This window comes from Chiloscyllium plagiosum, unplaced genomic scaffold, assembly GCF_037043375.1.
Source record: "Chiloscyllium plagiosum isolate Xiang-an unplaced genomic scaffold, Cpla_swu_hap1 HiC_scaffold_37, whole genome shotgun sequence".
NCBI lineage: Eukaryota > Metazoa > Chordata > Chondrichthyes > Orectolobiformes > Hemiscylliidae > Chiloscyllium > Chiloscyllium plagiosum.
In genome coordinates, this window is record NW_028270175.1 from 7,043,964 (window position 1) to 7,069,294 (window position 25,331).

General features: G+C 43.0%; 1 protein-coding gene across 10 annotated transcripts in view; it reads right to left on the reverse strand.

Annotated features, from left to right (window-relative positions):
* pik3cd (phosphatidylinositol-4,5-bisphosphate 3-kinase, catalytic subunit delta) overlaps positions 1 to 25,331 on the reverse strand; it is a 235,114-nt gene that overhangs the window by 69,993 nt on the left and 139,790 nt on the right. For all 10 annotated transcript variants that reach the window (XR_015753428.1, XM_087980286.1, XM_087980282.1 and 7 more), the window contains 5 exons: positions 23,768 to 23,996; positions 18,740 to 18,972; positions 12,880 to 13,059; positions 9,451 to 9,606; positions 1,578 to 1,667 (listed from right to left, as the gene is read on the reverse strand). Coding sequence is in view for 9 of the 10 variants with exons in the window: in XM_087980286.1 (XP_087836412.1) it covers positions 1,578 to 1,667; positions 9,451 to 9,606; positions 12,880 to 13,059; positions 18,740 to 18,972; positions 23,768 to 23,996 (888 nt within the window). In the remaining variant the exon portion in view is untranslated. The remainder of the gene's footprint in view (positions 1 to 1,577; positions 1,668 to 9,450; positions 9,607 to 12,879; positions 13,060 to 18,739; positions 18,973 to 23,767; positions 23,997 to 25,331) is intronic.

Sequence of the window (25,331 nt, forward strand, 5' to 3'; positions counted from 1 at the left end):
TCCCCTACCCACCACACCCACACCCACCCTCAATTCCAATCCTCCTCTGGAATTTAAAAGAAGCTCAGTAGAAACTCTCATTTTAACTTCAGTCTCAGGGATATGACAGTGGTTGCCAGGAACTGCAGGTCACTCCCTAAAACCTTGCTGTGAAGTTGTGGTATTCTTTCCCACAGAGGGCTGGCGAGGCTGCATTATTCAAGGCTGAGAGAGACAGATTTTTAATCAATGAGGGAATTAAAAGGTTACAGGGAAAAGGCAGGAAAGTGGAGTGGAGGGTGACCAGATCAGCCATGATCTCATTGAATGGCAGAGCTGGGCTGAAAGGCCTACTTCTGTTTCTGTCTCTTGTGGTCTACCTCAAGGAACTATGGCACTGCAGCATTGCGACAGGTTTTTGCAACAATTAGTTTTTTTTTTGAAATTATAACGACACTGAGCATCAAGAATCACCCAGTTAGACAACGATGGGCCAAACGACCCCAGCCCATTAGAGCTGGGTTGGGACAGAAGACCAGGAGAACAGTCCCTCTGGTAGACTTCCCAAGTGTTCCTGCCTCTGAGGGGTCTTGCCATGATGGGGTCAAAACAGTAGAGAGCAATCCCTGGGCAGTGACAGATAATTGATTAGACCCAACAATGGGTCAGTAGGGGAAACGACGGTAATGTTATTGGATCTTTCCATGAGTCAATGGGCTTCTTGTAGAGGCCAGAAATTGGCAGGCAATGGGACAGGGATGGTGATTTTTCCCAACTCTGGGAAGACCATGAGGTGAGTCCTTCTGCTCCCTGATCCAGAACAGAGTCTGGCATCAGGATCACGGCACCATCAAGAAACGTCAGCCCAAGGAGCCTGTCCCCTTTCCCAACTGGTGTGGGAAGACGTTACACCATGAAGATTGCCACATCAAGAGACCAATGGCACGAGCAAAGGCAGCAGAAAATGCGATCACAGAGTTGGCGATCCAAAGTGTGCCTGTGTGCAGCAACATGTTTCATTGAAGAATAAGTTGTTTTGCTCCGGCAGGTTTTACACATCCCCACCGCCTCGTTTTTTTTTATTTGAGGTTGAATTGCAAATTTTTTTTCTCAAAAAACAAACATCTCAAAACGCCTCGATTGTTGAAAACAACACCTGACAGTTGGCTAATCGCTTTCTGATCTTTGAAAAACAACAGACAATGATAAGCCAGCTTCTTGTAAACTGGGGAAGGCGCACAGCTGAATGGTTCCCCCTTCCCCTTCACTCATGCAAGGGCCAAACTTCCCCTTGCAACTCACAACCACAAAAGTAAGAAATTTTACTACCGAGAAATTATGCTTCTAAGAAGAAATAGCTTGCTTCAGGAGGACTGAACACAAAACCTCGACACTTCCTGTGCTTTTATCTGAAATTTGCAAACAAGCTTGCAACACAAAATGTGGAATTGTGGTTAAGGTTGTATGACTAGCGATCTATGTATATTAATCAATTAATTCAGTAAATAATATATATTAATCAGTTAATGCAGTAAATAATATGGAAAGTTCACAATGAGGGTGGGCAGCGATGGCGAGAATGAGAGCATAGCACCAACCTTCATTCCTTCATCTGCGTTTACTTTGCTCCCCGAAATTAAACTGATCGCAAATGGCTTCTCCAGGTTCCACAGGCTGGTTCCAAATTGCTGCAGAAAGCAAGGAAGTACAAGGTCAATTTCTGCACACCCTCACCGAAGTGCCAAGTGTTATATTTACAGGGAGCAGAATGAGTGAGGCAGACTGCAAATGATCAAGATAGATAGTTATTTATTCAGGATGCTTTGAAACACTTACTCAGACACTGCACACTTTCTCTGGCATGCCTGACAATAAGAGATGCTATAACTCTGCACATTGTCACTCTCAGTTAGATTTATCTGTTCATTAATTGGGTGTTTAATTGTGTTTGGGGGGGTGAGCATTACTCAAGTCTCATCGATGTTTCTATGTACAGGAACAGAGTGTAATGGATTGTTTGGTTGGCAGTGCAGGATATACAAAATGTATCTTTGTTTGTTAAAGACGCTAAGTCAACAGATTCAACAGCTTTCCATCCTCTATCACTGCAGACTGCAAACGCTGGAAAACTGAGACAAAAAATGAGAAAGTGTTCAACAGGTTTGGCAGAATCTGCGCGGAGAGAAACAGAGTGGATGGTTTGACGAGATTCCCTCAGATCTGAGCTGGATTCTATAGGCCAAAGGAGGCACCAAATGAAGCCTCAACAACACTCCCCCCAAGCTTGACCCTCCAACTCGTGAAATTTTAATTGCATTTCAAAGTTACCTACTGGAAATCCCAGGTCTCCTGCCTAACTCAACAGTCACCTCAAAATGTTGAAACCAGATAGTGTTGGTGCATGCTCACCTTTGCAAGTACAATGCAAGGGTGTGACAAATAATATTTTCCATCCTTTCCCTCTATTGTATTAATTTTGCAAAACAACTTTTATTTAAGTCGTACTTGTTCAAATCAAAATCATTCTTTCTCTGCCAATGTTCAACAGAATCAAACAGCACAGAAAGAGTTCATACTGACCTCAATCCCAAACTGAACTAGTCCCACCCATTTGCTCCTGGCCTACATCCCTTCAACCTTTCCTGTTCATATACTTATCCTCGTGTCTTTTAAACGTTGTAATTGTACCCACATGCACTATTTCCTCAGGAAATTCATTCCACACGTGAACCACTGTCTGTGTAAACAATTTGCCTCTTATGACATTTTAAAATCTTTCTCCTCTCAACTTAAAAAGTGTTCCCCCCCGCCCCAGTCTTGAAATTCCCCCATCCTAGAGACAAGACAATGATCATTAACCTATCTATATCCCTTAAAACTATTATCAGGTCACCTCTCAAACCCTCACATTCCAGTGAAAAAAATCCCACCCTATCCAGCCTCATAACTCAAACCTCCATACCTGGCAACATCCTGGTAAATCTCTTCTGAACCCTCTTCAGCTTAATAGTATCCTTCCTATAACTGGGTGACCAGAACCGGACACATTTTATCATAAGTGTCCTCACCAATGTCTTGTACAACCTCAACATGACCTCCTAACCCCTACACGCAAAGGATCCTTTTGAAAAATAAAAGATTTGTGTGTCATCACTGAATCCATTCTGTGCGTCTGAGGGCTCCAGTGACAAACGTAGCAAAAGTGAATTAGGAACTGGATTGGTTTTGCAGCTGGTGGCTTGTACACAACACATTATAGCATGTTCAAAAGCAAAAGGATGAATAGAACCATGCCCCCTATTAATCATAAAAAAGAATATTTTTATTGAATCAGGTGCTTGTTAATCAGGGTTTGATGTTAAATTTTTTGACAGTTTTGAAATATTTAAAACGTTTAAGTGTTTTTGCTTGCTTTGCCAAATTTAAAGACAGAATTTAAAGTCACAGTTCTCTTTCACGGCGAAATTGACAACAACTGCAAAACAGCTGGTCAATTACATGTCACAGACAGGCTGCTAAGATCTGAGCGCATTCCACTGTATTATGACTGATTTGATTTTTGATTTGTTATTGTCACATGTACCTAAGTACAGTGAAAAGTTTTGTTTTGCATGCATTACAGGCAGATCATGTCATTAAGGGTAGCACGGTGGCTCAGTGGTTAGCACTGCTGCCTCACAGCACCAGGGTTGCAGGTTCAATTCCAGCCTCGGCTGACTATCTGTTTGGAGTTTGCACGTTCTCCCCGTGTCTATGTGGGTTTCCTCTGGGTGCTCCAGTTTCCTCCCATAGTCCAAAGATGTGCAGGTAAGGTGAATTGGCCATGCTAAATTGCCCATAGTGTTAGGTGCATTAGTGAGAGGTAAATGGGACTGGGTGGTTTACTCTTTGGAGGGTCGGTGTGGACTCGTTGGGCCGAAGGGCCTGTTTCCACAGTGTAGGGAATCTAATCTAATCATACAAAGATCATAGGGCAATAGAACAGAGCGAGGAAGACAAAGTTACAACTGTAGAGAAGGTGCACAAAAAGCAAGATCAGCATTGGATTTGAAATGTGAGTGGTCCATTCAGCTGTCTAATACTAACTGGGAAGAAGCTGTTCCTGAACCTGTTGGTACATGTGTTTGAGCTTTTGTATCTTCTGCCTGATGGAAGCGGTTGGAAGAAATTATAACCAGGGTGGGAAGGGTCTTTGATGATGTTGGCTGCCTTTCTGTAGCAACAAGAAGTGCAGGAGGAGTCAATGGATGGAAAGTTGGCTTGCGTGATAGTCTGGGCTATGTTCACAATTCTCTGTACTTCCTTTATGGACATGTTTAATCGTGGGAATTATTAACTTCTTTCCCCATTTTTGGAAAGAATCCACACCCATAATCAGAGTAACACGGATTGTCAGATTTTAGCATAGTCTAACTTTCCATCTCCTCAGCTGGGAAAGGCAGATGAAAACGCAAAACTAAAAGTACCCTTCCTGCCAGTGAGAAAAGGAGGGTAGGAATCATACAGTAAGGAAGCCCAAATCCAGCAGCTTCATTTGGAGTTAGAGCAGAGTTCAAACTGGGTGCCAAATTCACGATTACAAGTGTCTTAAAAACAGAAGTCACAAACGCATGAGTAGATGTAGTGCCCTTGAAGTGGGGCAAGGGTCTGTTCAAGTGTCACAATCTCAAGTTCTTTAAGTCCACAGTTCATTGGAAAACAAACAGCCTTAAGTTACTAGAGTAAAGAAAAATGACCATATACTGGACGACTTTGATTGACAGGCTCTCTGATGTAGGATAATATACATTATGACCAACTGTTCCACATTTTTGAGTGAGTTCTTGGAGCACTTATCTCAGCACAGGATTCCACATTCATGGCGTGATTAACACTTTAAAGAGGCTATGAAAGGATTATTTGCTTTTAATGTTGTAACTAAATAGAAATTTGTTTTTATAACTGACTGAATACATTAATGAGTGTTAACAGCTTTGCATGGGTTTCAAGAACACGGGTTGGTTTTTCACTCGAGTACATTAGATTGCTAGAAGATTATAAATTTGCTCTTTATTGCTTCAGATCTCCTGATATTTGCCAATGGTAGATAGTGGGTGAGCGGCAAAAACAAAAACCGCAGATGCTGGAAATCTGAAACAAAGACGGAGCAGAATAGCTCTTAAGAAGAGTCACACCAGAATCAAAAGTTAATTCTGTTTCTCCACAGATCCTGCCAAACCTGCTGAGTTTCTCCAGCATTGTCTGAGTAGCTGGTAGTGGCAAGGGCAGTAAGAGGGTTCATAAGGGTAGAAGGAGATATGAGGGGCCAAACTGGGTCTGAGGGACCATGGAGTTTTGGTGAGAGTATGAGGGTCTAATATTTTTTAAAACAAATGGTACACAGTCTGAGAGAACAGTGATGGCTCCTCTAACCAGCCCTATGGTTACCAGGGCTCAGTTTCTATGGTTACCTAGGCTCAGTTGCTGAGGCTGGGGGCGCTCAAGTCAATTGGGTACCCACTTTTGGGGTGAAATTTGGGTTTAACTGGACTCTTAAATCAAAGGAAATCAAAGGATTTCCCCAACTTGACATTGAAAATATGTCCAAATTATCTTTCATGTGAAATGGTGAAAGGTGCTCGATTTCCCTGAGTTTTGTAACTTAGGGTGAGATTTTGTCATTTTGTATCTCATTGTGTATATTTGAAAGTGAGAGAGATAGGTTCTTGATTGTCAAGAGGATCAAGGGTTATGGGAAGAAAGGGGGAGAATGGGGTTGAGAAACTTATCAGCTATGAATGGCAGAGCAGACTTAATGGGCTGAATGGCCTAATTTCTGTCCCTATGTCTTATGGTCTTATGATCTTTACCATTGTTGCAGTGTGTTTGTGTTACTCCTCATCAGTTGTAACTCACTAGTTAATTTCCCCTTTGCACTTGGTGCTTTCCTCTCTTGCTGCTGTCATATTACGCAAAATGTTTCTGACATTGAAAAACTGTAATTCATTCACTTCATGTGTGGTCTTCCTTCATGCTGTTGATACTTTGGAGGCTGCTGGTACCCCACTGGACTTCCAGAGCTAGGGGTGGTACAAGTGAGCGCATAAGGTAGAAATGTGGATATTAGTAAACCAGGCAGGTTCAGTCCACTGATGGCAGCATACTGCACCCCATCCCCCACCTATATACACACACACACACACGAACGTATCATACATTCACCATTGCCTTCTCGAGGATAACTGGGAAGGGGTAATTTACTATGCCAGCAATATCACATCCCATGAGCGAATGAAAACAAAATGCCATTCCCAAACTATCTAGAGGTCACAGGGTACACAGCATGTGATACCTTCCACTTGGAGTTTTGTGAGAATCCAAGCAGATCCAACAGCAGAGCTTTGTTTATGTTTTCAGCTGGTCTTCGACCTGTGTATAATGGTGATATTGTAGTGCCAAATGTTTTAAAGAAGAAAGCACAAAGGAAGTGGCATTAAAGCAAATATCTTTGTAAGGCCAAAAAATATCAAGTTGGAATTCTTCTCCTTGTTGTTTCCTGAAGTTTGTTTGTGTCTGCAGCATACACACACACACACGCACGTGTGCACACAGTCACAGGCAAACATACACAGAGACAACACACACAGACACCTGTGCACACACAGAGACAAACACATACACACACAAAACACGTGCACAGTCACACATGACACACGTGTACGGACACTCACAGACACACGCACTGATATGCACACAAACACACTCAGATACATGCATGTGACATACACACAGATTGGAGAAGTGCCGAGGACAAGGAAGGAGAAAAATAATGTCTTTGGCAAGGATTCTCTATTAAACTATGAACCAAAAGACACTAGAAGCTTCATTGTTTTTGTCTTAGTTTTAAATAAATTCATTTACTCCAGGGTGAAGTCCCTTTCTGATCATCCCCTTGCCCCCTTCTCAACTAGCTTCCTTCCCATGCCCCTCCCCTGACTTCTTTTTGGGGGCAACACCACAGGAACTGACCTCCCCCGCAGTTCGCACATTCCATCAAAGTTCACACATGAGCCTGATCACAGAGGGATTCCATTTCTGGAAACACTGCAGTCAGATCCAGTTATGTCCATAAACAATATCCAGGAATGCAGATGTCAAATATAATTAGCACAGGCACAACCATTCCCATCCCTCGGGTGTTACCATTCATTGGGGCGCGAATGTTAACTTTCATATCCCACCCCCACTTCCCTAATTCAAACTGTTATACATTAATGCAGCATATGAATTAGGAGGCCACTTGAACCCTCAAACCTCTTCTGCCATTTGATGGAATTGGGCCGATCTACCTTTGTGTCCGCCCACCGTAAACTCTGACTCCTTTGGCCATCAAATGCCTGTCTAAGAAAAGCAAAGTGCTGCAGCTGCTGGAAATCCGAAATACAAACAGAAAGTGCCGGTGAAACTCAGCAGGTCTGGCAGCATCGTTAGAGAGAGAACCAGAGTTAGGTTCTGATGGAAAATCATACTGAACTCGAAACATTAATTTCATTTCTCCTTTCACAGATGCTGCCAGACCAGCACATTGTTACAGCGCTTTTTAAAATGTAAGTATCTGTCTAATGCAGCCTTGAACAAGTTCAATGACCCAGCCTCCACAGTGCTCTGAGGAAGAGAATTGCTCAGACTAACCACCCTTTTCAATACATGAGACCCATAATTTCTAAGCTAGGTCTAGTTCTAAGTCTCTCCCACCCAGCAAAATATCCTTTCACCATCCACTCTGACAGTCTCCTCAGGGTCTACTATATTTCAATAATGTCACCTCTCATTCTTCTGAACTCCAATGTCTATGGTCCCAAGCTGACCAACCTCTCCTCATGAGTTAACCCATTACCTCAGGAATCAGTTGAGCAAAGATTCCCTGAACTCCTTCTAATCTACAGACCAAGGGTGGAATGTATATGATTTATTTTGCTTTAAAGAAAAAGCGTCGACTGCTTTTTATGTCAAAGGGCCAGACAGAACATTGACAGAAAAGGAAGACAGTATCAGGTTTAATGTAGCTTCGTTGACAAGAGTTAAAGAAGAGTGTATGCCAAATCTATTGCCAATAGAACAAATGCTCCTTTTAACTTTTTGAAGGCAGAACGAAGGATGAGCTATCAAATGTAAATTATATTCACGGAAGCACCTGATCTCTTTTAGTTTATTATATTTAAATAATCTTGTAAGGCAGAATTTTCTTTTATTACTGTGTTTCTGATTAGAATCTCAAACACTATTAACCACACACAGTATATTGAATGCAACTACCACTGTCTATTTATAACCATGAACACTGCGGGATTTCTGTGTCATGTATTGGTGTTACACAGCTTCAGACTGTAAAGTCCCTAACAGCACTTAAACTCTACCTTGAACTCCAGGTGACTGCGGCCACCAGAGCAAGAGATTTCCTGTATTTTTTGCTAGTTTACGACTGTGTAACCTTTCTCGTGTTTACAAGCCACTTGCAAGGTCAATGGATTAGTCTTACGTATTTCACCACATCTTAATGAGGCTGCTCCAAAAGTTCATTTCCTGATGCCTATCAAATGCTAATTTTGTTATATCAGAATCACATCTGCTACAATAGGAGCCTGTGCCAGATGTTCCAATGCAGTAGATGTCACCAAATGCCATTCCTCTTATGACAGCTCAGAGATAAAGTCAAAAGATCCAGATTTTCCAACAAGGGTCATGCACAATATACAGAGACTCTCATTCCTTTAGAATATTCTGAACTGCTTTACAACCAAATGAGCTACTTGTGAAATACTATTTGAACAAATCTATCAGATCTCAAAGATTAAATGATAAGTAGCATGAATACAGGGGAGCCTCTTGCAGTGAGGAGAGTCCTTTAGCTCAGTTTGTGTTGCAGAGTGATGCCAATGGTGTGGGTTCAATTCCTGCACCAGCTGAGATTACTGAGGTCTCCTTTTCAACCTCTCCCCTTGTCTGAGGCATGGAGGCCCTCAAGTTAAACCAATGCCAGTCGTCTCTGTCTCGAACGAGAGAGTAGCCCATGTGGCTTTGTAGGGACGTTTACGTTTACTTGTACTGAGCAACATTCATGTCTCCTAATAACAGAGCTGACAGCCAGAGGGCAGGTAAGTGGTGCTGAGGCAGCGAAATGATCAGCCATGATCTTATTGAATAGCAGAGCAGGCTCTAAGGGCCAGATGGCCCACTCCTGCTCCTGTTCCTAGTTCCTATGTTCTTATGAACTTGAACATCTGGGAGACAGGAATTAAATTTAAAATCCGCTTCAGCTATAGAACATAAAAGTAAGTAATTGGATTAGTGATCAGACATTTCACCAAGTATAATTTTCTCCAGGCCATTATCACGGTGTGCTGCGTTTTAGAAGTTAATTACACTGGGTAATCCAATTCACCCACAATGCACTGGACAGCTGCCACAGGGACAGACAAACCGACTTCCTACCTTTTTAACTGGAAGAGGCGGTGGTTTGGAATGGGGCCGTGCCTTTGTGATTTGACCCAGGCTGCTGAACTGCTCATCCTGGTAGGACTTGATCGTGGAATAATGGACCATCGTCAAATGTGGAGTTAGGTTGCTGGACATACAATTACAGATATACTGGAGAAAGAAAAGCACAAGGCACACTTGGTGCTGGTAACTTGTTAAACTACACCCCCATAGTTAAACATTCTGATGCAATTTGGCCTTGCAGTTATGGAACACAGCAAGGTCACAAATCAAACCAACATACAAGCAATCATCATAAGAGTTAATAGGGTAGATCATCATAGCAACAACTATTTCTCAGAACAGCTTGGACAGACAGCACATTCATAGATGTGTCATAGATTCCCCGCAGTGTGGAAGGAGGCCAGTTGGCCCATCAAGTCTGCACCCTCTGAAGAGCATTCCACCCAGATCACCACTCTCCCCATAACCCTGCAGTGCCCATGGCTAGTCCGCCTAGCCTGTACATCCCTGCACACTATGGGTAACTTAGCATGGCCAATCCACCCTAACCTTCACATCTTTGGATTGTGGGAGGAAACTGGAGCTCCCAGAGGAAACCCACACAGACATGGGCAGAATGTGCAAACTCCACACAGACAGTCACCCGAGGCTGGAATTGAACCTGGGACCCTGGTGCTGTAAGGCTGCACTGCTAACCACTGAGCCACCGTGCCATCCTCTGTGCAGAGGATCTCTCCTCTATGTGCCATGTAATTTCTGACACCAGCAACAACTGACATTTATGTCATACAGTGACAGACATTAACAATCTCCAATAGGGGAGAATCTATCCCTCTTCCCCGACATCTGCTGGAAGCGGAAGGGTGAGATGTTTGTTTCTGAGCAGGACAGACTGGATGGGTCTTTTTCTGTGCTGCAGACCTCGATGACTCTTAATGTTCAATGAATTACCGTCACTGAAATCCCCATTATCAACATCCTAGGGTTCAGCATTGACCAGAAACTTCACAGAACTGGTCGTACAAAGAGAGAGAGGCTACAAGAGCAGGTCAGAGACTAAGAATCCTACAGACCTCCTGATTCCCCAAAGCCTGTCCACCATCTACAAGGCACAAGCCAGGAGTGTGATGGAACACTCCCCACTTGCCCGAATGGGGGCAGCTCCAACAAAACATGAGAAAACTGACAATATCCAAACAAAGCGGCCCACTTGTCTTTCGCCCCTTTAAACACTCTATCCCTTCGCTGTTGATGCACAGTAGCAACAGCTTTTAGCATCTACAAAAGGCATGGCAGTTACACACTGAGGTTCCTTCAATAGCACTTTCCTGACCCACGACCTCTATCATCTCAAAGGACAAAGGTAACAAATCATTTCGAAACATCACAAACCACACACCAGCCTGACTTGGAAACTTGTTGCTAGGTCAAAATGTCTCCTTCTCTAATGGCACCCTGGTTGTAGTTACACCCCATGGACTACAGTCACTGAAGAAAGCAGTTCACCATCACCTTCTCAAGGACAGCACTGGATGAGCAATAACTACTGACCTCGTCAGCAATGCAACATAATTTTTTAAAAAAAAGCTTCCCTCAGGTTGAGTCATTTTGATTTATGTCCTCAAATGTTCAGAAATTTAAAATTCTAATTACTATTATCTTGGGAGAAATCCTCTCTTTGCAGGTTATCAGATGGAGGAGATAATATATATATTTCTTTAAGGTATTACAAATTGTTTGGTAATTCCAAATTTAAACATTACTGAAGGGTGACAAGAAGTCAAAGCTTTTTGTCTTGCACTCCCCAGGATTAGGTTGCAGGAAACAAATGTGAGAAAATGGAACACTAATTTACACAGATTTTGAAAGACTGGGCCACTGTTGCCATGGTGATGCAGTGGAAGCAGTTAACTGTCAATCTTCATTCCCAAATTATACAGCACCCTGGCCAGTCAGAGTCTAACTGCCTGGTGTATTTCCATGCCAACAACAGTCAATCAGCACCCTCTTCTCATTCTCCAAAGGTCAGCGTCCCCTGTTTCAAGCCTGTCTGTTGTATCCTAGCTCTGAGGAGAGCAAGACAAAACATGTCTTGTCTCCCTTTAGCAATTTTGATATTAGCCAAAATAATGAGAAATCTCATCAAAGGTCAGTGCTTCAATCCTTCCAACGCAAAACATTCATAAATCTTACGTTTTTTTAAAATTCACACATGGGACTTGGGCATTGCTGGCTGGCCAGTATTTATTGCCCGTCCCTAGCTCCCTTTGAACTAAGTGGCTTGGTAGGCCAATTCAGAGGGTAGTTGAGAGTCAACTACATTGCTGTTGGTCTAACATCACATGTAGGCCATACCAGGTAAGGAAGGCAATTTCCTTCCCTGAAGGGCATTAGTGAACCAGATGGGTTTTGACCATGAGATGATTGTCAGGAAATCAATAGATTCTGAATTTCAGGTTATTATTGAATTCAAATTCTGCCATCACAGGATTTGAACCTGTGTCCCCAGAACATTAGCTGAGTTTCCGGATTAACAGACTAGCAATAATACCACTAGACCATCATCTCCCCTTGTCTGTTACCAGGCAGATTGGTCATGTGATCTGGATGGTAGCGATCCCCAAAATTGTCACTGACACTGTTTCCTGATTACTCTGGAGTGTCTCAAACCCAATGTGTCAAGATCAAACAGCACAATACAACAGTACAAAGTAATGGCTCAGATTACAATGGACAACAACTGACTAAGGCAAGTCTTGCTTCATTTTCTCTGAGCTAGATTCAACTGTTCAGGCAACTCTCATCAATGAATGCACACCAAATACCAATACATGTTGTGTACTCCCTGTCTTTCTCTTGTGTTTTGAGACATGGCCATTGTTGCCATGGAGATGCAGCAGGAACAGTTAACTGTCAATCTACATTCCCAAATCATGCAGCACCCTGGCCAGTCAGAGTTCTCTTTACAGGCTGTACAAAACAGCTATACAATTGAAGAGCATAGGATCATAGAATCATAAATTCGCTACAGGGTGGAAACAGACCATTTGGCCCAGCAAGTCCACAGTGACCTTCTGAAGAATAAGCCACAAAGACCTATTCCTCTACCCTATTATTCTACATTTCCCCTGACTAATGCACCTAATCTACACATCCCTGAAAATTAGGGACAATTTAGCACGGTCAATTCATCTAACCTGAACATCTTTGGATTGTGGGAAGGAAACCGGAGCATCCAGAGGAAACCCATGCAGACACGGGCAGAATGTGTAAACTCCACACAGACTGAGACTGGAATCGAACCTGGGTCCCTGCCACTGTGAGGCAGCAGTGCTAACCACTGAGCCCCATTTGATTCAGATGTCTAAACAAACTACCTGTAGAGGAACACAGAAAGGTAAAGGAGGTGAAGCAGTTCACCTTGAATCGGCTGAGGGGATAGTTTCCGTAGATATAATCTTCCGTCCCGTTCACCTGCAGTGTGTAATCCTCTGCATCGTCAACTACTTTATGTCGGAAAACCGTTGCTTTCTTTTTCACAGCTAATTTCATCAGCAGTGCAGGAGGAGCCTGGGAGGAAATTTGGAAGCTGAAACTTTCCTAATATTGGAGGAAAAGAAAAGGCATCAATTAGGTGAAGACAACCAAACCGTTCAAAAGCTCTTTCCACAAAGAACGGGGAGATTGTGGGATTGGGTCACAGACAATCTGGTTAAAGTGAATATTCTAGATTCATTTAAGAAGAAGCTGGATTACCCAGTTCAGCAGAAGGGACAAGGGTTATGTTGGTATAATTAGATAAGGAAAGACAGGCGAGACTTAATTTGAGCATTAACCCAGTGAGGACTAGTTGAGCAGAATGGTTTGGTTTCTAATCTCTGTATTAATTTTTATTCATTCATAGGAAATGGGTACTTTTGGCAGAACAAAGACTTAATTCCCAAACATAAATTCTGCAAGTTGATGATGAACACATGACATGTAGAGGCGTACACAATGCCCTTCGGGATTTTGACCCAGCAGCAGTGAAGGAACAGCGATATATTTCCAAATCAGGATGGCGAGTGGCTTGGAAATTCTGTGTCTTATGATTCTGCTCCACAACCACCTGATGAAGAAGCAGCGCTTCGAAAGATAGTGCTTCCAAATAAACCTGCTGGGCTATAACCTGATGTTGTGTGATCTTTAACCTCGGTGACTTTCCTAATTAGTCCACATGTGGAACCTTGTCAAAGACTTTACCAAAGTCCATACAAACAATGTCGATGGCTCTGCCCTCAACAACCTTTTTGGTTACTTTCTCAAAAAACTTAATCAAGTTTGTGAGACACGATTTCCCTCGTACACAATCATGCTGACTATCCCCAATCAGTCCTTGCCTCTCCAAATGCGTGTGAATCCTAACTTTTAGAATCACCTCCAACAACGGAGCCACCAGGCTCACAAGTCTATAGTTTCAAGCTTCTCCTTACAGCCTTTCTTAAATAAAGGCACAACATTAGCCACCCTGATTTATTATTGTCACAAGTACCAAGATACAGTGAAAAGTATTGTTTTGCTAACAGACAAATAGTACCTTATACAGGTAGACAACCCCTTATCCGAAATCCCGAAATCCAAAAAGCTCCAAAGTCCAAAGGATTTTTTGTGAAGTTTTTTCTCATTAACAAGATTGTTTGGCATGCAAACAGTTAACCCACTTGATGCGTGTCACTCAGATGCGACATGTAGGGGTGTGGCCCAGCACTGGCAGGGCTCAATTCTGTTTCAGGGCCCGTTTTACTACAGTAAGTCTGTTCTTTGGAAAGATTTTAAAAACTTTCGCCATCAAACTGCCACTTATTCGGAAATTTGAAAAATTCTGAATTCCGAAAACCAGCTGGCCCCGAGCATTTCGGATAACAGATTATCACCTGTATAATTTTATCAGGGCAATCAAACAGACTGCAGAAAATAGTGTTCCAGCTACAGAGAAAATGCAGTGAAAGATCAACTCTAATGCATGAGAGGTCCATTCATCAGTCAGATGACAACAGGGAAGAAGCTGTTCTTGAATCTGTTGGTATTTGTGGAGTGAGGTGGTGAATTACTCACTTCAAAATAGCTGTATTTGCAGCCATGATGTTTATGTGGCTGATTCACTCAAATGGCTGGTCAACAGGATCCATAGGATTCCATGTGAAACATTCACCAATATAGCACAGACTTGACAAACTAACTTTTTGGGCAGGTCAAGTTGTTGTTGCTATGGAGCTGTTTGGTTTGCAGAGATTACTGGGTGATTGGATAGTGACATTGAGCACAAGAGAACATGCAGCCACAGAAACAGAAGGCCATCATTCTGGTCCAGAGTTTGATCTGCCATTCTAGACCAGAGCCACAGCATGTAACCTCAGATTCAAACCCATGACAACATCAATCTGACATTTCCCATTGACAAAGGCAACCATCATGGTGCCACAACTGAGTAGGTTGAAGGTCAAGTTAATGCTGTGGATCTTTGACAATGTAAATGTTGCACATGGCGTTAAAAGAGGGGTTTACATAAAAACAGCAGGACTTTTGAAAAATGCAATCGATTTAAGACGTTGTCTTTGAACTCCCATCACAATAAGATATCAAATCAGAGTGCTGCACAATGCCAATTAACTATCCATAACCACTATCTTACATCCTGTAATTAAACGGTTTTATCAAGGTACATCCATTCTACAACGCAGAACCAAAACATCAAAAGATCTTCAGACCATACCCAAGCACAGATCCCAACGTATTGTTTTAATTAAATCAGCAAGGTTAAGATGGTTAAGTACTAAAGTCTATGATCTTATATTGTTGATAATTACAACAGAAGGCAATGGCCTTGTGGTATTATCACTGGGCTGTTAATCCAGGGAGAAAGTAAGGACTGCAGGTGCTGGAGATCAGAGTCTAAAAAGTGTGGTGCTGGAAAAGCACAGCAGGCCAGGCAGCATCTGAGGAGCAGGAGAACTGACTTTTTGGGCAAAAGCCCTTCATCAGGAATTCCTGACCATCCCTGATGAGGGGCTTATGCCCGAAACATCGATTCTCTGCTCTTCGGATGCTGCCTAACCTGCTGTGCTTTTCCAGCACCACATTCTCTACTATTAATCCAGAGACCCAGCTAATGTTCTGGGGACCGGGGTTTGAATCCCACCACGGCAGATGGTGGAATCTGAATTCAATAAAAATGTGGAATTAAAGTGCCTAATGATGACCATCAATTGTTAGAAATGCCCATTCGGTTTAGTAATGCCCTTTAGGGAAGGTACCTGCTGTGCTTACCCAGTCTGACATACATTTAACTCCAGACTCACAGCAATGAGATTGACTCTTAACTGCCCTCTGGGCAATCATGGATGAGCAATGAATACTGGCCTAACTGGCCTAACACATCCTGTGAATGAATAAAGGCAACAAAGAGAGTGATGTATTCTGTGTTCTTGAAGGGGATAAACAGAAAGTTCTCTCAGATGCCAGGAATGTTTCACCCTCAGATCCTTTGTTAAGCTGATTCGCTTGAGGGATGTGAGGGACATTATTGATCAACTGCAACATATCTGGAACATCAATCGCTTTTAGAACATAGAACATAGAGCAATACAGCACAGAACAGGCCCTTCGGCCCACGATGTTGTCCCGAACATAGCTTAAGCACCCATCCATGTACTTATCCAATTGCCGCTTAAAGGTCGCCAATGATGCTGACTCTGCCACTCTCACAGGCAGCGCATTCCATGCCCCCACCACTCTCTGGGTAAAGAACCTACCCCTGACATCCCCCCTATACCTTCCACCCTTCACCTTAAATTTTATTGCTTTGTGCCTTTACACACGTGGAGTAGACTTCTGAGACCACAAGACACAGGAGGAAAAACAGGCCATTCTGCCCATCGAGTTGCTGTTTGAACTCTGTCACTGACTCAAATGCTCCTTCCTTGGCCAATGAGACTTGGAGTGGGATTTGAACATGAAACCTTTGGCTTAGAGGCTGTCACTGACTGAGTCACAAGTGCTCCACAATGTTGCTACAGAAACAAGCAATGTTTGGGGATTAGTGCCCCCAAAACTGGTCGTGTTTCCCCTATGGTTGAATCTTGTCAATGACTCTGGATATGACAGGATGAGGGAAAGCAAAGAGCACCAACTGAGTCTTGTTCAATGCAGGTTTTAAGCATTAACTCAGGATTTAGTTGTGACTATAAACAGGAACAGACTGAAACTGGGGTGGGTGAGTGGGCTAGGAGGTAGACGCATACATTGTAAATAAAGTGCATAAAGATTGACTTCCATTCTCTCCCTCACCAATACAGAGCGAGAATCTGAATGGAAAACAAAAAGTGCTGGCAATATTCAGCAGTATTCAACACATCAGGCAGTATCTGTGGAAAGGAAGAGAGTTAATATTCAGGTCAATGACCTTTTGTCAGAACTCCAGATCTCTGGGATTTGGATACCACAGCTAGGTCGGAATAGAACCAGGAGCAGAGAAGTTAGAACAGCGTCTCTCTCTGTTTGTATCTGCAACTCATGACTTTTGCTTTATTGTTGATGTGCTCTCCAAGGTACAGTGGTAACAGATAACTAAACTGCACACAGTACTAGCCAGTTTACATTTCACAAAAAGCATGACACCCCCAGCTACATTCAGCTCTGGATTTGGTCCATTGTCGTGTTGGGGGAAATCGGACCCTAAAGCAAGTGATGATCGGGTCAGTGCAGCCTTCATCAGTGATGGAGCCAGGTTAAGGAGTGTGTGAGAAGTATGTTAGGATCCCAGCACTAGTGCTCCTTCAGCCCTGCTTAAGGCTTCTTTCCTCGCATGAAGGGAGAGACTGGGTGAAAGAGAAGGGAGAAAAATCTTTGATTGTGGAAAGAGACTGCATTATGGCCTAACATTTCGGAAACAGGTCTTTGTTAACTGTTGTGATGCCCAACACTGCCACAGCTAGACAAGAGCATGTTTCTATTTTTGAGTGAATTTGCTCCCCAGCATTTGCTGACACAACTGGAAAGTACAAACACCGTGTTGGTACCTGTCTCTCAACAAGCCGGCTCCACACGGGCTCAGGTCAGGGTTTCAACTGGACAGCTGTGACTGGGCCGAGGTCTGGATGAGATTGTAACATGACAACCTCGCTGCTGCCATCTTTCAAACCTCCATCTTTGTGCAACCAATAGCAGCCTCGCCAAATTTACTGTCCACCGCCATTTTTGTGTTAATCATTCATGGGAATATGGGCATCACTGACAACCATCATGTATTGCCCATCCCTAAATGTCCAGAGGGCAGTTAAGATCCAACCACATTTTGTGAGTCTGGAGTCACATATGGGCCACACCAGATAAGGATGGCAGATCCCCTTCCCTAAAGGACAGTGAGCCAGATGGGTTTTTCTGAAAATTGTCAATGGTTTTATGTTTGTCATTAGACACGTACTTCCAAATGACTGTTGAATTCAAATTCCACCTGCTGAGCTTTTTCAGCAATTTCTATTTTTGTCCCCAGAACATTACCTGGGTCTCTGGATTAACAATATAGTAATAATACCACTAGGCCATCACTTCCCCCCTATTTCTGTCGCAGTCAAACACATCTTCCTCTCCCCTCATTTGCTGGACCATTTCCTCTGTGATTCTTTGGTCACTTCTCATGGTTTAGATCAGAGTGGTGCTGGAAAATCGCAGCAGGTCAGGCAGCATCCCAGAAGCAGGAAAATCGACATTTCGGGCAAAAGTCCTTCATCAGGAATAGGGGACTGATGAAGGGCTTTTGCCCGAAATGTCGATTTTCCTGCTCCTCGGATGCTGCCTGATGTGCTGCGATTTTTCAGCACCACTCTGATCTAAACTCTGGTTTTCAGCATCTGCAGTCCTCACTTTTGCCCACTCCTCATGGTGGCTGGCCATACAGTTGCAGAAGGTTTAACACTTGCCCTTTTCCCTCCTCACTGCCCCAGCCTCTCAACCATAGCTTCTGGGTGTAGCAGAAATATTTATATCGTTCAGTCTAGGTACAACACATCTAATTCTTCATGAAGGAGCGACGCTCCGAAAGCTAGTGTGCTTCCAATTAAACCTGTTGGACTATAATCTGGTGTTGTGTGATTTTTAACTCAAAAAAACCAGCAGTCACTGCTTTGATCTGAAGTTGCTGAGGCTCAGGGCCTTTTCCCAAACCTAAACCATTTGGATTTGACCTATTTGCAGTCATTTCAATGTAGATTAGAAGACCAAGCAGAAGGCATGGTGTACTCACTTCAGTGTATTGAAACTTCACATTTATGACAATGTTTCGGTTGCTGTGCTTCCTGGTAATGCTGTTATCCGGTACCTCTGGGATAGGCTCCAGGTCTCTAGGAAAACTGTATTCCATCCAATGCTGCCATGAGAACCGTTGTCTCTCTTCTGCTCTCTCCTCACAGAACTGCCGTATACTCCCACGAAACTCATTCACCTCAGAATCATGCAGACTGTCAAACTCATGGAGACCTGCAACAAAGCATCAACAAAGCATCCAAACATTTTCTTGTAACACTTCAGAAACCAAAAAACATTGCCAACTAATTGTTAAAATTAGAATTAGAATTAGGGTTATTGTTACATGTGTTCAAAATACAAAAGCATAGGAGTACAGTGAAAAGTGCACAATGTCATCAACACACAGCATCATCTTAGGAACAATGTGCATACCATTAATGAAAATTCACTGTAACGCAATTGATGGATTGGGGGACACTGTTTCTATAGCGTGAACTTTTAAGCCGTGGATTAGTTAAAATGCAATTCTTTTAAATTACAACATTTAAAAGACTTTTAAATGGATACATGAATAGGAAAGGTTTGGAGGAATATAGAATATAGAACAGTACAGCACTGCAAAGGCCCTTCGGCCCTCGATGTTGTGCTGCCCTTTTATCCTACTCTAAGATCAAACTAACCTAAATATCCTTCATTTTACTATCAGTTAGCCTATCCGAGAGTCGCAGAATTCTGCTGCTACTATCCGATTTTCTTATAATATGGGATTGCATGAGAATGGAACTACTGCATTATTGCTGAACTGACTGTCCAAAGTGGCTAGGTACAAATCTTAGGTACAAAAATAGAGAAAATAAAGAAAAGTTACACCACATTGAACAGTGAGTTAGGAAAATATGAAATAAAGCTAAAAAACAAAAATTACAGTCTTTCAATAAGAGCTTTCATGTGGTCTGACCGGGTTCCACCAGTTCCCATCTTGGAGGGTGTAGGGATAAGATAGATGGATATTATGTTCATATATGGTATACACACACCCCTCTGTTTACACTCCCTGTCCTTTGAACTCTAGTCGAGAGTGTGGTGCTGGAAAAGCACAGCAGGTCAAGCAGCATCTGAGGAGCAGGACAGTCGACGTTTCGGGCATAAGCCCTTCATCAGGAATGTTGAAGGAATTCCTGATGAAGGGTTTATGCCCGAAAAGTCAATTCTCCTGCTCCTTGGATGCTGCCTGACCTGCTGTGCTTTTCCAGCACCACACTCTCAACTCTGATCTCCAGCATCTGCAATACTCACTTTCTCCTTTGAACTCTACTCTCATTCTGAAAATAAAATAAGACGAAGAAGCTAAATACAAAGAGTTCGGAGGAATAGCGATCCCTCCCACTAGTTATTCTGATCTGCCATCCCCATTAATACACAATTTTGCTCAGGTTAGAAAAACACTATTATGTTCATTCCAATGAAAGGGGAGCGGGGGGGGGGGGGGGGGGGGGGGGGGTGGTAGAAGCTTATCAGGAGTTAGGCAAAGTTTCAGTTAAAATAAGATCAGACATAATCTTATTGAATGGGGGAGCAGAGTTGAAGGGCCGAGTGGCCTACAGTTGTTCCTTGGAGAAAGTGATGTTGGAGATTAGAGTCAAAAGGTGTGGTGCTGGGAAAGCACAGCAGATCAGGCAGCATCCGAGAAGCAGGACAGTTGATGTTTCGGGCATAAGCCCTTCATCAGGAATGGTGAAGGAATTCCTGATGAAGGGCTTCTGTCTGAAACATTGACGCTCCTGCTCCTCAGATGCTGCCTGACATGCTATGCTTTCCCAGCACCACATTTTTTGTTTGTATACTCGATAGACACAGTGAATCCATGTGTGACACTTTTAACCCTGCAGTTTCCTGGGTGAGGCAAAAAAACCTCACATCATCAACCTGTGAATTTATCTGATTTAAGTTATTGAAAAAAATCTTTTTCTAAAAAAAAATTACTTTCTAGTTAACATTGGGAACAGTTCTGAGTACGTTTTTAAAAAATTCATCAAGAACTTTGAGATCGATCGAGTGGTTGCCTCTTATCCAAACTCCCGATGTTAATTGATTCAAACTTGCCAATGAACACACTGTGAACACTCATTCCTCCCCCAGACATTTTGTAACAACACAGCACTCAGCTCAAAGCTGAGAGTGGGGCTTGAACATCCAACATTCCGGCTTAGAGAAGGAGTACTAGCAAAGAAGCAACAGGTGGTTCGTGTGTGTAATGAACTTCTTGAGGAAGTGATCCATGTGGGTACAATTACAACATTTAAAAGACCTTTAAATGGATACATGAATAGGAAAGGTTTGGAGGGATATAGAATATAGAACAGTACAGCACTGCACAGGCCCTTGACCCTCGATGTTGTGCTGCCCTTTTATCCTACTCTAAGACCAAACTAACCTAAATATCCTTCATTTTACTATCAGTTAGCCTATCCGAGAGTCGCATAAATGTCCCTAATGTATCTGACTCTGTGTATTCCACGCACCCACCACTCTCTGTGTAAAGAACCTACCTCTGACATCTCCCCTAAACCTTCCTCCGATCACTTTAAAATTATGCCCCCTTGTGAGAGATATTTCCATCATGGGAAAATGTCTCTGGCTGCCCACTCTATCTATGGGCTAGGAGCAGGAAGGTGGGACTAGTTTAGGTTGGCATTATGTTCAGCATGGACTGGTTGGACCAAAGGGTCTGTTTCCTTGCTGTATGACTCTGTGGCTGGGACTGTTGGACTGATAACAGGAGAAATGCACCCAATAAAGCAGCATAGCTACATCCAAGCTGCAATTTGTCAGCTAGAAAATGTAATAAGAACAACATGCACTGCTAGTGCTTTCAAGGAGCTAAAATCAAAAGCCCTTTTTGAGTTAAAAGAGACAATTTAAAATTCAAGTTTCAAACATATTATTATTTCATAATGATCCCAATTGAAAAGTAAACAAATATTGTAGTTGGAACCCTGCAATACCTATTAGGAACTGACACTCCTCTGAACTCTTTACTCTGTATTCAGATGTAGAAACCAAAATAAGCTGGTAAACTGAGTGACCTCACATCATCCAGAGGCCTGGTGCACTTTTGACTTTGTAAGACAATACTTTAAATGTGTTTAGAACTTCAACTGTATTTTTTTTTGGAATATCCCCATCTCTCAATGTCAACATATCTTCCAAAAGATTAGAACACCGCCCTGTACCATAAGAGTCAAATCACAGTCATGTCCCTTACAGAATGTGTTTCTCCCAGCTGCATGTAGCATCTCTGAGGTTTAAATCGGTTGCACATCCCAGTTGACGTGTTCCTAATGAACATTCCCGTAGGCTTTGTGTTGCAATAAGCAATAAAGAGCTGTAATAACAACTCCCTTTCCCAGCAGAACTGAATCACAGTCATAATTTCTCCCAGTACGATGGATTACAATCTACTGAGGCTCCAAGTACAGTTCAGTCCTGCAGCAAAACTCAGATATCCATTCCCAAACTCGCAAATATTTCATAATTTCCAATTGCTTTTCACCCTGATTATTGCAAATGAGCAGCAGGAGGGATAAGTGTGAATCTATTGGCCTATTCCATGTTTGGATTATAATTGACAACTGAAGTACTATCTGCCTACAGAAGATAGGGACTGTACTCCCAGAGAGTTGACTAACAGGCACACCAGGTATGTACACAAATAGATCTTCATAGTACACCCAATGAGGTAAGAGGAGGGAATCTGATCCTATGGATGTCGCAGGATGTTGCTTTCCTTTGCAATACTGCACCATCTCCCCCCCCCCCCCCCCCCCCCCCCCCCCAACGGGGAAAGGTTGCATTTATCTTGGATTGAGAGGCCGCTGCTGGTTTGCTCCATCTGTGGTGATGCCATTCCCATTACAATAATTCCATCTTGGTACCAGAACAATTTACATCATTGTACCTCACATGTAAGAAACACAAACATCAGTCTATAGAAAGATATGGTGTCACTCACACACATCCAGCTTTAGCTTATGAAGGGGCAATAGAAGGTAGAGGAGTCTGAAAGTCCACTTCACTCCAGGCAACACCCTCAATGGATCATCAGGAGTAGGCATGGATCATTTGACCCTCCAAGTCTCTCTGCCATTTGAGAAGCCCGTGGTTGATCTCCTATGGCCTTACTTCACTTGCCTGTCTTACCCAAGCACCATCCAAACCCTGGAGTTGGGCGACTCAGCCATGAATACATGGGAAGATCAATTCTCTGGGATACAGAATTCCAAAGTGTGGACTCTGGAGCGTGAGACAAATTAATTCCATGTCTCGGTCTTGAACAGGAGACCTTTATTTTGAAACTGTGCCTCCTGGTTCTAGGTTCCCCCAGGAGAGGATGTACTCTCCCAGCCTGTGAAGCCCCCTCAAAGCTTTGGAATGCTTCAATAAGACCACCTCTCTCTTTATAAACAGTAGCAAATACAGGCCCAACCTGCTCAACGTCCCTTTGTAACACAAACCCTTCAGCCCAGCACCAGCCCTGCCAACTAGAAAGTAACACTGCTCATGTGCATTGAACATTCTGGAACCCTTAAAGTACTGCTCAGCTCTTACTGCAATACTTTATGCGAAGTGTCTACGGATGTGGGCAAGTTGATTGACAGTTGCTTTGTTGAATATTCCCTACTGGAAAGTGATTGGATTACGGGTGAAAAATAAGATCAGGTCTTTTGCAACAGCTACAGTTTACTGACCATCATGGTTATACAGGCCGGCATGTTCACTACCAAGTGGTAACATGCATTGTGGCATTCACACAGATAGCAGGCACCCACTGTGGAAGGGAAGGCGATCTGAAAACTTAATACCTTCAGAGGAAAGTGTCGGTGAAAGTTCCAGTTGGCCGATATTTTTTAGGGTAGAATCGGAAAGTAATTGCTGAAGTGGTTTAAGGAGCATCGCTGCAGATTTCCCGAAGCCTGGTGACACGGAATAATGTGCACTGATTGGATCAGAAACATCTTCGACTTACCCTTTCCAATGAGAAGGCTGATCTGTGAATTAATGAGCTTTTCTTCTCGGTCTCCTTCTCTCGCTACAAGTTTCAGGATCGGGAGGAACGGCCGTACATCACAGAGACGCCGGTGTTCATCTTCGAGCTCCTCCTGTTCCGCTGTGTGGTTGATGCAGGTGAAGACGTAAGCATCTGGCTTGTTTAAAGTGTGGAAGAGGGGTTGATGTTGTGCCTGCTGCCAAAGTAACTACAAAAGAAAAGACAACACTCATTACTTTGGCAAATATCATTTAAGGAAAAACAGGCTTCCAATCAGAGATGACAAGATCCAGTATGGTCTCCTGGAAATGTCCTTTCAGGATAAGACAGCAATTGCAGGGAAACTATCAACTTTCCATTCTTACCCAATTCATCTGCGATCAAAATTTCACTTTGTCCTGCAGCAGTTCAATAAGGCAGCTCACCACCCCCTCCCCCCACCTTCTCCAGGTCAACTGGGGACGGGCAATAATGACAGCCAGTGGCGCCCATATACCATGAGTGAATAAAGAAAATTTACCAGTGTTGATCAATGAACCCTTTAAGAGGATGGGCAAGAGGTTTCTACAGCAACTGCCTTCTTGTGTTCGATTTTTAATCTACACCAATTCCTCCAGTGTATGTTTGTGGATCAACGTATTAACAAGGTACAAATCAGGTAGTCAGAGGGTCGATCAGCAGCACACACAGATTTTAAGATAATTGACAAAATAACCAGGGACCAATGACGAGATCTTTTCTTACGTAAACACAGTGAATCAGTCCGACCTAAAATGCAACATGGGTGGAAGCAGACTCAATTGCTACCTTCAACAGGGGAAATTGGTAATGTACTTGAAAGACAGACACAGTGCTGTGGAGAAGCAGCTTTGAAGAATAATGGGACAACTCTTTCAGAGAGCAAGCACATGCTAAATGGGCTGAATGAGCTACTTCTGTACTGAGGGATTCTATGGTTTTCCTGTTGCTTTCTAACCCGGTGTGACTGGAGTGCGAGAGAGTAGATTGTCTGCTCGGAACATCACCCATAGGGTCCATTGGACATTTTATTCCATCATTGCTGTTCCTGTTTCTCTTCCAAAAGGACAAAGATCATCTTATCTCCAGCTTCAATCTACCCCGCAGACAGTAATCCCACAAAATTCAGAGCAGGGCACCGTGTGTTATTGTCTCGTTTGTGTGACTTCATGCTCTGCAGAATATTACAATGTGCAATTTTCAATGAAGTTTGGGAAAAATAAAATTTAAAAAGATCTATCTTTTTCCTGGATTAAAACCCTAATGGTCCCTATTAATGCAGAAACACAATAAGGGCTAATGTTCTCCAGCAATAATGGGTATACCAGGATGTACAAATCTCAAGCCAGTTATAATCGGCTGGAGGATAACAACTCAGGAGGATCGAGGTCTATTCCCAAAATCTTGGAGTCCGTTTCTAAACCTTTTTAGGACCATTAATATGAGTAAACTGAAGTGTTCCCTTTCTGAAATAATAGCACAGTATTCGGTTGCATTTACAGAAGCAGTGTGTGCAATCCTTCCT